Consider the following 16,566-nt stretch of genomic DNA (forward strand, 5'->3'; position numbering starts at 1 on the left):
TCACCAATAAGAGGAAATAATGGTAACACACAAAAACCTGAATCTCTAGAGAATTGTGCTGAGGGGAAAAAAGAAATCCCAAAAAGTTATAAATTGTTTGATTCCATTTATATAACATTACATAACATTCTCTGGTAATAGCTCTATTGAAATATGAGGATGAGATGGCTGGATATGGCATCACCAATGCAATGGACATGAACTTGAGCAAACTTGGGGAGATGATAAAGGATAGGGAGGCCTGGTGTGCTGCAGTCCATGGGGTCACAAAGAGTCAGACACAACCGGGCGACTGAACAACAGCAACTATTGGATAAAACTCACATACCATACACCATTCACCCATTTAAAGCGTACATTTCAGTGAGCTTTTATTTTTTTATTGTATTTTACAGAGTTGCACAATATTTAAGATTCTTGAAATGACAAAATTATGGAAACAGAGAGCATGAGAACATTAGTGCTTGCCAAGGGTGAAGGAGGGACAGAGTGGAATCAAGAGGAAAGTGGGTGTGACTGTACAAGAAATACAGGAAAAATCTTTGTGGTGATGGAAATGGTTTTTATCTTTATCAATGAGATATCCTGGTTTTATTTACAAGACATTATGATTAAGGGAAACTGGGTCAGGGTACACAGTTTGTATATTATTTCTTACAACTACATGTGAATCTACAATAATCTCAAAATAAATAACTTATCCATATATTATAATGAATATTCACCTAATAATATGCTTTAAGTACTTACTACATAACAGACACTAGGGACACATCAGGGAACAAAAGTGATGAAAATCCCTACCTTGATGGGACTTCCAGCATAGGTACTGGCACCAAGTGTGTGTGTGTGTATATACTATGTCTCAAAACAGTTAACAAGTCATATGATACTGTGCTAAAAATTAGCAAAAGTTACTAATGAAAGTGAAAAATCCCCAAAGAATCAAATTAGAAGAATTCAAATATACTAAAGAGATTTTACCAAAAATAGAAAAGGAATACCCTCTAAGAAATACTAAGGTCAACTAAATAAGATAGGCAAATTAATAATGATTCAAAACCATGTATCTGGGAGAATGGCATTAAAACATGTATAATATCACATAAGAAACGAATCGCCAGTCCAGGTTTGATGCAGGATACAGGAAGCTTAGGGCTGGTGCACTGGGATGACCCAGAGGGATGGTATGGGGAGGGAGGTGCGAGGGGGGTTCAGGATGGGGAACATGTGTATACCTGTGGCGGATGCATGCTGCTGTATGGCAAAACCAATACAATATTGTAAAGTAAAAATAAAAATAAATAAATAAAATTTCTAAAAGTTTAAACAAAAAAACCCATATTATCTTAGTAGATTCCAAGTAAGTCTGAAAATGGACAATTTTCTTTAGAAGATTCAACAAACAAAAAAATGGACAGCATTATAACTTAGATAAAAGGAATCAAGTATCTCAAATCTGAATGTATAATAAGATACAGTAATCTACCAAAACAAACAAAAGGCAGGAAAATAATGTAAAATAAGTAATAAATTACAATGGGTTATTACTGAATCAGTCATAGAAATGACCACAAATGTACATAAAGCACATTCTGAACAATAAAATTATAAATTAGGATATAAATATTTAATATGGAAAAATGCATATAGCTTGCTAGCAACTAAAAAAATAAATTTTAAAGTGACTTCTAGACACCATTATGAACTGTATTAAACTAACAAAATACTGGTTTACAAAAAAAGCTGGCAAAATACAGATATACTTTAATAGTATTAATGGCATTGTGTAAGCCCAGGTTTGTAGAAAGCAACATGACATCTATACAAACAGCAGAAACTATTTTTTGAGCATTTAACATGTGCTAGGCAGGGTTCCAGAAACTTTATCTTAACATACATTATCTTAAGTTCTTAATAATAAATAAACGTTTAAAAGTTCCTTTATTTTACAGATAAGGAAACGAAGACTTTACAAAAAATAAGTAAACAGGGCTTCCCTGGTGGTTCAATGGCTAAGACTGAGCTCCCAAGGCAGAGGCCCGGTTCAAGCCCTGGTCAGGGAACTAGATCCCACTTGCCACAACTAACAGTTTGCATGCCACAACAAAAAGATCCCACATGTTGCAATGAGGACCCAGCGCAGCCAAACAAATAAATACCTTTATAAATAAACCTGTAAGAGACTAAGGCAAGGTGTTTCTTCATTGAAAAACAAGGCCCTGAATTTTCCCTCACCCCAAAATACTCTATATACAAACACAGTCCTCCACAAATTAACACCTACATGTCACTTAAACCTCAGCAACAATTTCACTTCCTCAAGAAAGGTCTTTGACTACTGAACCATCCACTCACCAACCCACCTAGATCTGCTCCCTTTCTTATGCTTGCTCTTTCAACCTGTAGGTTTGTAACTACACATTTATCTGAGTGTTTATTTGAACTAAAATGTGTCTCATCAATGCCAATTCTGAGGGCAGGGATCATATCTAACTGTACACCACTGTATGACCAGCACTGTAACACAGAGCTGGGCACGTAGTTGTTGCTCAGTCATAAGTCATGTCTGACTCTTTGTGACCCCATGGACTGCATGCAGCACGCCAGGTTCCTTTGTCCTCCACTATCTCCCAGAGTTTGCTCAAATTCATGTCCATTGAATCAGTGATACTATGTAACCATCTCATTCTCTGCCACCCACTTCTCCTTTTGCCTTCAATCTAGTAGGCATTGAATGCTAACCTACCTTAACCTAATCCAAAAATTTACTTAACCCAAAATACAATCCACAGTCCTCAAATCAAAACCATGAGCAGCTTTCATGTACAAAATACTTCAATATAGCTATAATCATTCTTGTGTGACACAGCTGACAAATTCCCTTGTATTTACCCTCTGACCCAGCAACTCCACTTGTGAGAATTATCTTACAGGAAAAACTCTCACATGTGAAATGGTATTCATACAAGTTTAATCACTGTGGCACTATCTGTAACAGCAAAAAGACTGGAAACAACCTACGTGTCCATCAGGTAAGAGATTAGCTAAATAAATAATGATACATCAAAAACGGAATACTAGAACACTCAGTATGTTCCACTGGGGTCAGGAATTTCTGTCTGGTTTGTTGAACCCCTAGAGCCCTAGAATATACAATAGTACTGTCAGCACATCATGGACACTCAGTGTTGGCTGAATGAATTAATGAAAACTCTACAACCAGAAAAAAAAGAGAAAAAAAGAAGACCCTTTATGTACTGATATAGAATAACCTCCGATACACCAAAACATGAAAATAGCAATGTACAAAAGAGTGCATATAGTATGCACTCTGGAAGAATATATAAGGTAACAGTGACTGTGGGAGACAATCATATTATTTCCTTTTGTACCTTTAAAATTGTGAATTACAATATTCTCCATTCACAATAATACCTTCGGTATTAAACATATGGACCAACACACTAGAAATAAGATTCCTTCTTGTTTACAAAAATAATCTAGCTTTTCATGTTAGATGCTATAGGTACTAAATTAAAAATATTTTTATATTTTGATGGGTTTTGAAAACTATAAAATATACATACAAGATTATTACTATCATTCACAAACATTACCTCATTTGGTCCGTGCAATAACACTGAGAAACAGGCTGCTTTTACCCCTGTTTTATGGAGAGGAAAACAGACTAAAAGGAGATAAATCACTTGACCAAGTGATACAGCTAGTAAGCTGTGGGCTCCAAACACAAATCCATTCATATAATTATTCAGTATGTAAAAGTAGACCTGGGTTGCTGCCTTTTAAGAGCTTCCAGTCTAACTGGAGAAAATGGCATCCATCAAATCAACTGACTCCAAAAATATTATGATTATAAACTGTGATAGGTGGTACACAAAGGAAGTTATTCAGGTCTTTTATCTCCATCCTACTGTTTCTGCCTCTGTACCACCATGCACATTTCTTCAGATACAAAACTGCTTATTCCTCATCTCCCTTTCACTAGACTATCTGAATTTGCTAGACAAAGTTTATTTCAAAACAAACTAGAATGAGACGGAAAAAAGGTACAAGTCAAGATTACTAGAACTATGTTGATATATCAAAGGAGCCTGCATCTTTAGGATAGTGAAACAATTTAAAAGGTTATCTTTAAATTTCTCCTACCTTTAAGCAAATGCCAGATGAATTTTCCTTATCCATTCTCCAAACAACAGGTTGATCAGACACTGGAAGAGAAAAGCAACTTTCCCATCCATCAAGCTCCTGCTTCACTATTAATTTTAAATTGTGTATCTTTTCTCTTCCTAGTGTATAATCAAAATCATTTCCCAAAATAACTTAAAACTTTCAAAAATCAGATATTTCAAGGTAGTCTTCAAGACTAAATCAAATCAATCTTCTGTTATATAATTAAATAGCATAGTTTTTTAATGATACCACTTTATAAATATTTTTCAAAAACATTTAGATAAAGTCTCAAAAACTTTAAGAAAAAGATGGCCTAGAGCAGCATTTATTAAATCAGCAAGAAACCATATGAGCCTGGCTTTCAGAATTATAATTAGTATACAGAAAAGAAGAAATTTAAAAATATGTAATACGAGCATGAATGCCCAAACAGGATACCTATAAAGTTGCTCAAATTATAAGAAACATTAAGTGAAAATTCAGGGACTGGATAATCCAAAGCAGGTCAACAAAGAATCATAAACACACACACAAAAATCATACAAATCTGTGCTTAATGAGAAGTGGAAGCTGATCTATATCAGCTCATTTTAAAAGATGCTTCCTGGGACTTCCCTGATCACCCAGTGGTTAAGACTCTATGCTCCCAGTTTAAGGGAGCGCAGGTTGGATTCTTGGCCAGGGAACTAAGGTCCTGCATGCAGCCTGGTGCCACAAAAATAAATAAATAAAAGAATGCTTCTTACATATATGCACCAAAGCAAATGGATTAGACTTCCATTTTTAAGAGTCTGGCAAGGCATTAACTTGTCATATGTAATTTTCACAGTTATAGAGCTTAGATCTAACAGCATACAAAGTTATTTCCTTAACCATTCAAAATAGACAAAGGTTTGGTTCACTACTGTACCGCACAGGGAGCTTAGCTTGGTGCTCTGTGGTGACCTAGATGGGTGGGATAGGTGTGTGCGGAGACTGTGGGGGGCGGTGTGGGGAGGGGGGGGCAGGTTCCAAGAGGGAGAGGAAATGTGCACATACAGTTGCTTTCCCTTTGCTGTACAGCAAAAATCAGCACAACATTGGAAGGCCACTATACCCCAATAAAAAACAAAAAACACCTGAATTCCTACACTAAAAAAAAAAAAAATCACTCAGTAAAAGCCAAAGTTCTTACAATGTTCTGTAAAGCCCTGCTCATAGTACTTAACACTTTCTAACAAACTGTATGACTTATTTGTCATGTTGTCTATTGCCTACCTCCCCAACTAGAATGTAAGTTCAGCAAAGAGAAAAATTTTGTTTTGTTTCTGCCTGGTACATAGTAAGTATTAAATAAAGATTTTTGAATGAATGGGGAAAAAAAGGGAGGTTTGGTTCAAAGAGCCTTTGAAGATTACAAAGGATGAAACCAAGAGAGATAAATACTTTACCATTATGCCAGTCTGTACTTTCTGAAACATATCTGCTCAATTTTAATACTGTTAATTCATCTTTGTGTGTTTTTCAAAATATCTGACCACTCTAAGGCATCTGACACTCCTGACTACCTTTTCTTTAAAATTCTTCTTGGTTGCTTGTCACACTCTATCCTCATTTTTCTTCCTATTCTGTCTAATCCTCCTTAGGCTGCACTTTTTCTCAACTCCACATTTAAACATGTGTTCTCCAGCACTTTGTTCCATCTCAATCTCTGCTATCTTTCAATTTATATACATCCCCCAGTGGCTTCATCCATAGTCATAGCTTTAGTTCCATGCATTCCAGATCTTTGTACATACACTTAACTACTGGACAATCATCAAATCTTACACAATCTCCTTAAAATGTCAGGAACCTTTTCTCTCCAGTCCCTCTACTGTTACCTTGGTTCAAGTTCTAATCATTTCTCTGACAGAGCAATGATGATCTCTTCACTAATTCCACCAGTACCAAGCTAGACCAGGCTAGTAACTATAAGTATTCTAAAATTTAAATGTGACCATACTGCTCCCCTGACAAAATTATTCAGTAGATCTTTATGGTTTTCAGCAAGAAATTCAAATTGGCTTACACTGTAAATTCCTGCCAACATCTCTAAGCTCCATCTCACTACTCTCATCTTTGGCTCCAACCAAACTTTATAACCTGGAAACAGTCATCTCTGGTAACCCCTCCCCTTGCTGTACACCTAATCAGGGTATTCCCCAACAAACCTTGAATACCAATTCTGACCTAAACTATTACTTAATGCAGGAACTCTCTCCTCTACTCATAGGTTAATTTAGATACCTGCTTTCAAAGCTCACATAAAATTTCCTCAATTCCATACCATTCATATTCAGATACAGATCTTCTCCATTAAACTGTGAACATTCTCCAGAGAAACAGCACTTTGTATTCTCTGTACCTGACACCCAGAAGGCATCCAACAACAGCTGTTTGAAGGAATGTTACTCTTGCGTTAGTCACTCGGTCATGTCTGACTCTTTTGAGACCCCCATGGACTGTAGCTTGCCAGGCTCCTCTGTTCATGAATTCTCCAGGCAAGAATACTGGAGTGGGTAGCCACTCCCTTCTCCAGGGGATCTTCCCAACCCAAGGATGGAACCCCGGTCTCCTGCATTGCAGGCGGATTCTTTACCATCTGAGCCACCAGGGGATGAATGAGGATTAAATGGGAATCTATTTTTTTGGTAAAGTTATTCCAGTGATAATGAATCTGCTCCTTTTACCAGAATAGGCAAATCCTTCACTGCCGTTGAAATGGCATAGGGGCCCAAAGCTCTCATCACCTCATCTCTCACTGCTGCTGCTGCTGCTGTGAAGTCACTTCAGTCATGTCTGACTCTGTGTGATCCCACAGACAGCAGCCTACCAGGTTCCCCTGTCCCTGGGATTCTCCAGGCAAGAATACTGGAGTGGATTGCCATTTCCTTCTCCAATGCATGAAAGTGAAAAGTCAAAGTGAAGTCGCTCAGTCGTGTCCGACTCTTAGCGACCTCATGGACTGCAGCCTACCAGGCTCCTCCATCCATGGGATTTTCCAAGCAAGCGTACTGGAGTGGGGTGCCATTGCCTTCTCTGCATCTCTCACTACTCATGAACAAAAAATTCCTTTTGTAGCTAAATATAAATTTGTTTGAGGCCCAGGTTTGTTCTCTGTGAAAGGGGAAGAGCAAATGACATTCTAAACTAGGTTTTTACAATATAATTTTATTTCCCCACTAAACTCCTTCTAATAATACCCTGTTCTACCATTATCACCCTTTCCAAAGAAAATGTTTTCTCCTTCCACCTTAATTTATTGTTTAGTCAGAACCTTAGGGCAACTGTGTATGTGTCTGATGGAGGACAGTGTGGGTAAAGGAGAGGATGGAGGATAAGTAGAACGTGTCCATTTCTCTTACCAAAATCTAGTCCCTATTTTATTTCCACATCCCAGCCCAAAGAAGATGATTTGAGAAAAACCCTCAACAATCATCTCCACACTCATTTCCACAGCCTTGAGGTCAAGCCAAACTACAGTCTGATTTAACAAAATGTCTCACAGGGAAGTGAACCAGAGCAAACTGCATGGAATTTTGAGGGGAATGGAGAAGGCAATGGCACCGCACTCCAGTACTCTTGCCTGGGAAATCCCATGGACGCAGGAGCCTGGTGGGCTGCAGTCCATGGGGTCGCTAAGAGTTGCACACGACTGAGTGACTTCACTTTGACTTTTCACTTTCATGCATTGGAGAAGGAAATGGCAACCCACTCCAGTGTTCTTGCCTGGAGAATCCCAGGAACTGGGGAGCCTGGTGGGCTGGGGGTCGCACAGAGTGGGACACGACTGAAGCGACAGCAGCAGCAGCAGAGATTACCATGAGCTCCACGAGGTCAGTGACCCAATGGATACTAGAAATGATTCTGTCCAAAAAAGACCTACTGCCTTACTTTGCCCTCCTTCCCTCCCTTTCTTCTATCCACTGCCAGCCCAAGCGCAGGCAAGCAACCAAGTTAAACACTTGTAGATTAAAAGCCAAAAGGCATACACTGTGCCCTAAACATTTCAAGATATTCTTTTAACTACCTGCATTTGTTGCACCAAATAATAAAGGAATAAAGACTGTCATTCATCTCCCATAAGCGGAAAAACTGTAACTGGTGTAACTTCTATCAAGAAAAGTCACATATTCTTGGGCTCATACAAGCACTACAGAAGAGTAAGGAAGACAACAGATTTGGAATCAGAGTGAGAAGAGTGGGTATCAAGAAACAGCTGTAAGGAAATTTGAGACTAACCCCAAATTCAACAACCCATTCTTCACAAAATTATAGAACCCAGTGGAAAGAGAAATCGATTTAGAAAATGGTTCGATTCCTTTCAGCAATTTACAAGCACACAGAACTTTCAAGTCTGGGTGTATTTTTTTCAAAACGAGATTTCCAAGCCTCACCTGCCAGAAATTCTTTTCTAAGTTTGGAATGGAGCCTGGGAATTGGTGTGTTTATTTAAAATGTTCCCCCAGAGACCCCGATCGGCAGTCAGGTTTGTCAGAAGTGCTATATACCTTTACAAGAAGGGCTCCTTCTAATTCTTACTGACATCCTAGTAGCCTCTATTAATTATCGAAGTGCTTCCTTTAAATATGCTAAATCGAACAGCACCAAGCCACCTCAACCAGCCAACCCCTCGCTGTGCTCCATCACCCTCCCTACGGTTACAGCCTTCATTTCAGTTCATTCCTCACAAGGGCGGTCTTTCTCATTTCCATCGTTGTAGCAATCAAGTAATAAGCAGAATGGTAAAACAAAGGGAAACTATCACTTCAATACCCGGAAATCCTGTCAGTTCTAACATATGAGGGAAGCCGATCCATTCTAGAGCATTCCAACCTGCACTGAATTTTGAACCGATTAAAACACTCTCAAGGGTGGTCTGTGAAGAGGGACTGAAAGGCTAAGTTAGATAAGAGCTCTAAATCTGGAACGATGGGCGGCCAAGATCCTGAAAGGAAAAGGGAGACCTGAGAGCCGGGGTGGGGGGTGGGGTCGCGGCGAGCGGGCACCTCAGGCCGGTTTTGACACTCGACACCCCAGCCTTCACTCGGGTTGCTAGGCAACAAAAAAGGCTCCACGTTCTCTGCAGTTCCTCCCCGGCCCTCAGTAGAGGGCAGGGGCCTCGAGGAGAGAGGACGCCATGGGGACTGGCCTGGGCACTGCCCCGGGGGCGCGACGACGAGGGAGCCCCGGGGCCAGACGGCTCGGGCTCAGGGGGACGGGCGCAGTGATCGGAGGCAGGGCGGCCCGGCCTCCGATTGACCGGGAATGGGCCCTCAGCGCCGAGCTGCGGAGAGGGGAGGCCGCGGGGGGCTCGGCTCCCACCAGGCTGCGTCCCAGGGTCCAGGGCGGGGTGCGGGGCCTAAAACCAGCCGGCTCCGCGCGGGGGAGGGGGCGTCTACTCACACGTGCTGACAGGCCGCAGTCCGCACGGGCGTTTTGAGCACCTCCTGACAGACGGGGCAGTAGAAATCATCTTCGGTGTAGGACGTGGCCGCGGAGAGCTCCTCGGCCATGGTGGGGGACGAAGGATGAAGGCGATGGCGGCGGCGGCGGCCGGGGTGGCGGTGGCGGCCAGGGGCCCGACTCCCTGCGCGAACCCGAAGGGGGCGGGGAATCGCGTCAGGAAGCTGCTCGCGCCAGGAAGGAGGCGGGGCCCCGGGGGCGGGGCCCAGGAGGGGCGGGGCCGAGCGCGGAGACGCTACAGCGGCCGCACTCGCCGGGCTAGGCTCGTGCCCTGGGGCGCTGCTCCCATAGGGGCAGGACTGGAAGGCGGTGCCTAGCGGGAGGCGGTGGCCGAGAGCCCGACGATTGGCTTCACTGTCGCTTCCGCTCGAGCCAGGAGCCTCCCCTCTCACCTGGGAAGGGCGTTCCTAGCCCTTCCCCCGCCCAGGGCCACACCCTCACCTGGCTCCGCAGGGCTCCGCCCTCAACCCTCTGCGGCGCGTCTAGCCTCCCTTTCCCCGGGCTTTTAGGCTCCTTTCTCCACTCGCTCCCCGAAATCCCCCCTCCCACCCGCGCGGCCGTCGGTCTCCGGGCGGCAACCTACCCAGTACCTCGGCTCCCCGCCCCACACCTCCCTGTACCCGCCTCACGCCCCGCCCCTCGCACTCAGGTAGCATAGACTCTCACTTAAGAGCCCCAGAGCCCCGAGGCTAGTGAACCCACTTCCCGGGCGAGTGTTCGTAGAGAAGCCCGGCGCCGTAGTCGGGCTTCTTGTCCAGCCGTTGCCGCCTTCGCAGGCGAGGCCGGGAGGGGAGAGGCGGGCGGAATACGTGGTGCACATCGGCCCGAAACGGGGCCGGGCCCGAGGCTCATGGTGCACTGGGATCCCGCCGCCCTCTCCAGCTGCTCTCCCGGGTCATCGCTCTGCCCGAGCGAGCGGCGAGCCTGGGGTGTAGGAGAGGCGGGAATGTGGCCTCCACAGCAACCGGCGCTTGTAGCCCGCAGCAGCTTGTGACATCACCAGCTGGGTGATCACCTTTACCCCAGCCTCCCTCCAGCAAGGATCCCGTCTCTCGGAACTCCTATCAAATATATTGGTGTTTGCAGGAATTTTTCCATTAAAAAAAGAATAGCCTTGCCTAATAGTGTTAAAGAGTTAGTCCTTGTCAGAATGTTTTGATCTTGCCAAGATGTGTTCTGTAATAATCCGTTATGGGATTTTAAACCTTTGGAGAAAAAAAATTATAGATAAGCCTCCTTGAGAGGCTTTAGACTTCATCTTTAGACCTTAACACAGTGAGTTACAGTCACAAATACAGTTTTCCACCAACACCATTGTTTTGTTGTTTGATAGGTTCGAAGAAAAATGAGGTAGAAGCATGGATCTAGGCATTTTACCGTAATCAACTAAATTTTTTTTTAATGAGCCGTTAATTCCCAGATATATCCACACAATTGGTAAGTGAATAAGATGAGGTCACAATTACATGAACAGAGCTAAATAAATATAGAACATCATAAAGCATCCTCAATTCACTTGAGGAAAGAAAAAGTTTCATTACCATGCTTTGTTAAAGCTTTCCACTATGGGCTAAATGAATCATTACTAGGAGCCATTGAAAGGCTTAGTTAATTCAATTTTATCATTTATTGTCTACATTGTTCTTGGCACTGTGATAAATGTCATGCAGGTGTCATCAGCTTTTTAAAAATATTTATTTGTCCTGGGCCTTAGTTGTGGCACTTGAGGTTTTGGATGTTGGGCATGTTGTTCAGTCGGCCAGTTGTGTCCAACTCTTCGCAGCACTGTGGACTGCACGGAGCAAGCCAGGCCTCCCTGTGCCTCACCATCTCCCGGAATTTGCCCAAGTTCATGTCCATTGCATCAATGACACCATCCAGACATATCCTCTGACACCCTTGTCTCCTGCCTTCAGTCTTTCCCAGCATCAGGGTCTTTTCCAATGAGTCGGGTATTTGCGTCAGATGACCAAAGTATTGGAGCTTCAGTTTCAGCATGAGTCCTTCCAATGAACATTCAGGGTTGACTGGTTAGATCTCCTTGCTGTCCAAGAAACTCTCAAGAGTCTTCTCTAGCACCACAGTTTAAAACCATCAATTCTCAGCATTCTGCCTTCTTTACAGACCAGCTCTCACAGCCATAAATGACTGCTGGAAGACCATAGCCATGACTATATGGACCTTTGTCAGCATGGTTATCAAGAGGTTCTTTAGTTCTTCTTCACTTTCTGCCATTAGAGTGGTTATCATCTGGGCATGGGGGATCTTTAGTTGCAGCATATGGGATCTAGTTCCCTGGGGCTTCCCAGATGGTATTAGTGGTAAAGAACTTGCCTCCCAGTGCAGGAGACATAAGAGACATGCGTTGGATCCCTGGGTCAGGAAGATCCCCTAGAGGAAGGCATGGCAACCCACTGATCAGGGATCAAACTTCGCCTCCTTGCAATGAGTCCAGGTGGTCCAGTCTTAGCCACTGGACCACTGGGGAAGTTATAGGTATCATGACCTTTGCTCTCAATTCATTTATACTTTTGGTTGTCTATCAAAATGATAGAACAAAAAAATATTTGCCAAAGTATCAATCTTAAATTTTTCATTAACAGTGACTATGATGCAGAAGATGAATAATTGGATTTGTACAGACTTGAAATGGGTCTTAATGTACATCTTTAAACAACAATTCCTAGAATAATACTGAATTATGTGTCCAGTAAGCAGCGAATTCCCTCCACCACCAATCTACAGTGTTTGGCATTATTTTCTTCCTTTCATCCATAGCAAAAACAGTAGAAGTGGAAGCAGACAGGCTAATTTTATCTTCAGATTTCTTCGGAGGAGGAAAAGCACCTGATGGGAGAGATATCTAATAACAATAGTCCCCAAGTGCTTTTTAAATTCTCTCATAAAATGGTTCTTGGGTTCCAAATTTCACATTTTTGATACTGTATTCCCAATCATATTTTACTTATTTTGATCACTTTAGGAAGTAAAATGCTTTTTCTACTTAGTAAATGTTTCCCTTTACTCAATGAGAATTGTTAATTAGAACATTAATTTTGTGACTTTTATTTCATTCTTTCTCAGTAATGGCAGCCTTCCTCAATGCACTAATCCAAACACATTTGTATTGCTTTTCATATACTCTCTGACTCAGGTAAGTCATTTGGCTTACATGTATGTGTATAGTTGGCCATATGTGGAAATCCATCAAGAGTGTGGGTATAAGAAAACTGTAGTCATCTTTTGAGAGTTAAGCTTAGAAAAATAAACCATAAATGCCAAAATACATAACCTTCTGTCTTGGCAGCTTTTTATATGAAAAGCTACTTGATATTTTTATGGCAATGTCACAGATTTACTCAAGATCCATTCAGCTGTGTAAATAAAATGTCCTCAGGTTTGGGGAACAGTAGGGGGAAAACTCTAAATGTTAGACCAATTTATAAACTTAGTCCGTTGAAATAATTTAAACATTTCCTCAGCCCCTCTCTCTCAGTCAGCTATCCTCAAAATGACATGTGGGAAGATAAAAAGAAAGACAAAGGGTAGTTGGCATGAACTTGAGACACTACTCTGGAGTCTTGGTCCTAAGAGCTACAAAGTCTCCTTAAATTCTCGCTGGACTTTTCTACAGAAGAGGATCATTTTGACTGTTCTCTGAGATGCAAGTCTTGGGCGTTCTGTTGCTGGTAACATGCTGGTGAGGGCTACTCTGGCCTGTCCTAGCTGGGTCATGGCCCGGTCCTGTGCCCTGGTTGATTTCATCTCACCAATGCTGTAGAACCTTCTAGATCTCTGCCACTGTCATCTTCTGGTTTCTTGATCCTCAATGCAGCAGGTCCCTCATGTTCTCAAGACAACTATACTCCACTGCATCTCCGGGGTCCCTCCCCTCTGTCTCTGGGAGGAAGACTCATTGTATGTCATTGGATTTGCCTGAAGTGCTGACCCATAGGTTGGTTCTGCCCAGCCTATGAGGCAATGTGCTTTCAGCTCCCCAGCCCTCAGCTGTCCTCTCAACCTATCTAACACATCTTTCTTCTCTCTTTTCAAACTAGAAGTCTGTCAGTGAAAATCAATCAATCTAAGAAAGAAATGGAAATTTTTATTCAAGCTAAATTTGAGAATTATAACCTGGGAACAGCTTCTCAATAAGCCCTGAGATATACAATTGACTATTACTCAGCCATAAACAAGGAACAAAAATTGGGTCATTTGTAGAGATGTGGATGGACCTGGAGTCTGTCACACAGAGTGAAGTAAGTCAGAAAAAGAAAAGCAAATTTTGTATATTAATTCATGTATGTGGAATTTAGAAAAATGATAATGATGAACATCGTTCCAGGGCAGGAATCGAGATACAGACACAGAGAACCAATATGTGGACATGGCAGGGGAGGTAGGGGGAGGGCGGGATGAATTGGGAGATTAGATTGGACTTAAATGCACTACCATGGGCTTCCCAGGTGGCTCAGTGGTAAAGAATCCACCTGCCAATGCAGTAGACACAGGTTGGATCCCTAGGTCCAGAAGATCCCCTGGAAGAGGAAATGGAAACCCACTCCAGTATTCTTGCCAAGAAAATTCAATGGACAGAGGAGCCTTCTGGGTTACAGTCTATAGGATTGCAAAGAGTCAGACGTGACTGAGCAACTGAGGGCACACACGGATACACTGTGCCGTGCTGTGCTGAATCATTCAGTCATGTCTGACTCTTTGCAACCCCATGGACTGCAGCCCGCTAGGTTCCTCTGTCCATGGGGATTCTCCAAGCAAGAATAATAGAGTGGGTTGTCATGCCCTCCTTCAAGGGAATCTTCTCAACTCAGGGATCAAACCCAGGTCTCCTGCAAAGCAGGCAGATTCTTTACTGTCTGAGCCATCAGGGAAACCCAGCGAGTACACTACCAGGTGTAGAATAGCTAGCTAGTGGGAACTTGCCATATCACACAGGGAGCTCAGCTCCGTGCTCTGTGATCACCTACGGGGGTGGAATGGAGAGGCCGGAGGTGGGAGAGGGAGGAGATATACATATGCATATAGCTAATTCACTTTGTTGTACAGCAGAAACTAGTGTGACATTGTAAAGCAATTATACCTCAATAAACAAATTAGTAAATAAAATAAAGAAAGCTCTGAGAACTGTTCCACCTGTTAGAAATTAAGGCACAGTTATGTGAGTTTTCTGAGACAGAGGGCAGTACATCAAAGGATGTGATATTAACATTTTACATAACCCAGATCTAAGCATCCTCGTGGTGGGTCATGTGAGCCCTTACAAGATCAAGGAGGAATGTTATCTTTTAAAGAGTTGTCTTGATGATGCTAAGAGAATGTTGCTTTTTATGGTTGAACAGGTGTTTCCTGCTAATGGGGAAACTTTTGTTGATGCATGATGCAAATACACAATGCACAGTGGGAGGAGAGAGGAGGCCAAAGGGCAAAGAAAACTTTTTTATGTTTAAATTTTTGTATTGCCAAAAAATATGAATTATATTTCACAATCCCCTGGACTGGAAAGAAAGGACATTTCCCCTGCCATTTATGGCTGATGGGCTGACTGGGGTACTCCCATATGTAAAGCTCTTCAGTCAAGTCTACTAGGCCAGGTAATTAACATACTAAAGGGGGAAACAAATATATTTAGAAAATTAATTTCTCTCTTGATAAAGCCTAGCTTTGTCTTATTACAAAATCTTCAAAGCTCGTTTTGTGGTAAAAGTAATTGCCTTGGAAGAGGTGAGTGGGGAAGCTGGGAGATGGAATAGGAGGGAGGCTCACTTTTCGCTATCTACCCTTTAGTATCTATTTAAATTGGTATCATGTGGAGTCATGATGTTCAGCTGATTGGCACCAGCGCAGCTCTGCAAGTCCTTTCCAGCCTGGCCCATTCTGACTGGTCACTAGTCTGTCCTGAAGGGCCATTTGATTCCAGTTGTTAAATATTTTCAATATTACTCCTGACGATGTACATAAATAACCTATTCACTGAAGGCATATAATATTTTTAAGCTTTTTTTTTTAAGTAAAGTTCTTTTCATTCCTGTTGAATTAATACTAATCAGCAGTGGCTACACGACTGGAAAAGGTTAGTTTTCATTCCAATCCCAAAGAAAGGCAATGCCAAAGAGTGCTCAAACTACCACACAACTGCACTCATCTCACACTTTAGCAAAGTAATGCTCAAAATTCTCCAAGCCAAGCTTCAGCAATACGTGAACCGTGAACTTCCAGATGTTCAAGCTGGATTTAGAAAACACAGGGGAACCAGAGATCAAATTACCAACGCCCACTAGATCATCACAAAAGCAAGAGAGTTCCAGAAAAACATCTACTTCTGCTTTATTCACTACACCAAAGCCTTTGACTGTGGATCACAACAAACTGTGGAAAATTCTTCAAGAGACAGAAATACCACCTTACCTGCCCCCTGAGAAATCTGTATGCAGCTCAAGAAGCAACAGTTAGAACTGGGCATGGAACAGACTGGTTCCAAATTGGGAAAGGAGTACATCAAGGCTGTATATTGTCACCCTGCTTATTTAGCGTATATGCAAAGTACATCACTCGAAATGCCAGACTGGATGAAGCACAAGCTGGAAGCAAGATTTCTGGAAGAAATATGAATAACCTCAGATATGCAGATGACACCACCCTTATGGCAGAAGGCAAAGAACTAAAAGGCCTCTTGATGAAAGTGGAAGAGGAGAGTGAAAAAGTTGGCTTAAAACTCAACATTCAGAAAATGAAGATCATGGTATCCGGTCCTATCACTTCATGGCAAATAAATGGGGAAACAATGGAAACAGTGAGAGACTATTTTTTTTTTGGCTCCAAAATCCCTGCAGATGGTGACTGCAGCCATGAAATTAAAAGATGCTTGCT

General features: G+C 42.3%; 1 protein-coding gene across 3 annotated transcripts in view; it reads right to left on the bottom strand.

Annotated features, from left to right (window-relative positions):
- RNF138 (ring finger protein 138) overlaps positions 1 to 10,650 on the bottom strand; it is a 39,933-nt gene extending 29,283 nt beyond the window's left edge. The window contains exons 1-2 of one of the 3 annotated variants that reach the window (XM_061399663.1): positions 10,348 to 10,650; positions 9,622 to 9,805 (exon numbers count right to left, since the gene is read on the bottom strand). In XM_061399663.1, coding sequence (XP_061255647.1) covers positions 9,622 to 9,805; positions 10,348 to 10,501 — 338 coding nt within the window. In that variant the 5' untranslated portion in view covers positions 10,502 to 10,650. The remainder of the gene's footprint in view (positions 1 to 9,621; positions 9,806 to 10,347) is intronic. The other 2 variants (XM_061399661.1, XM_061399660.1) reach the window with 2 other exon arrangements.
- Between the last annotated feature and the right edge of the window lie 5,916 nt (positions 10,651 to 16,566).

Source organism: Bos javanicus, chromosome 24, assembly GCF_032452875.1.
Source record: "Bos javanicus breed banteng chromosome 24, ARS-OSU_banteng_1.0, whole genome shotgun sequence".
In the NCBI taxonomy this organism is placed as follows: domain Eukaryota; kingdom Metazoa; phylum Chordata; class Mammalia; order Artiodactyla; family Bovidae; genus Bos; species Bos javanicus.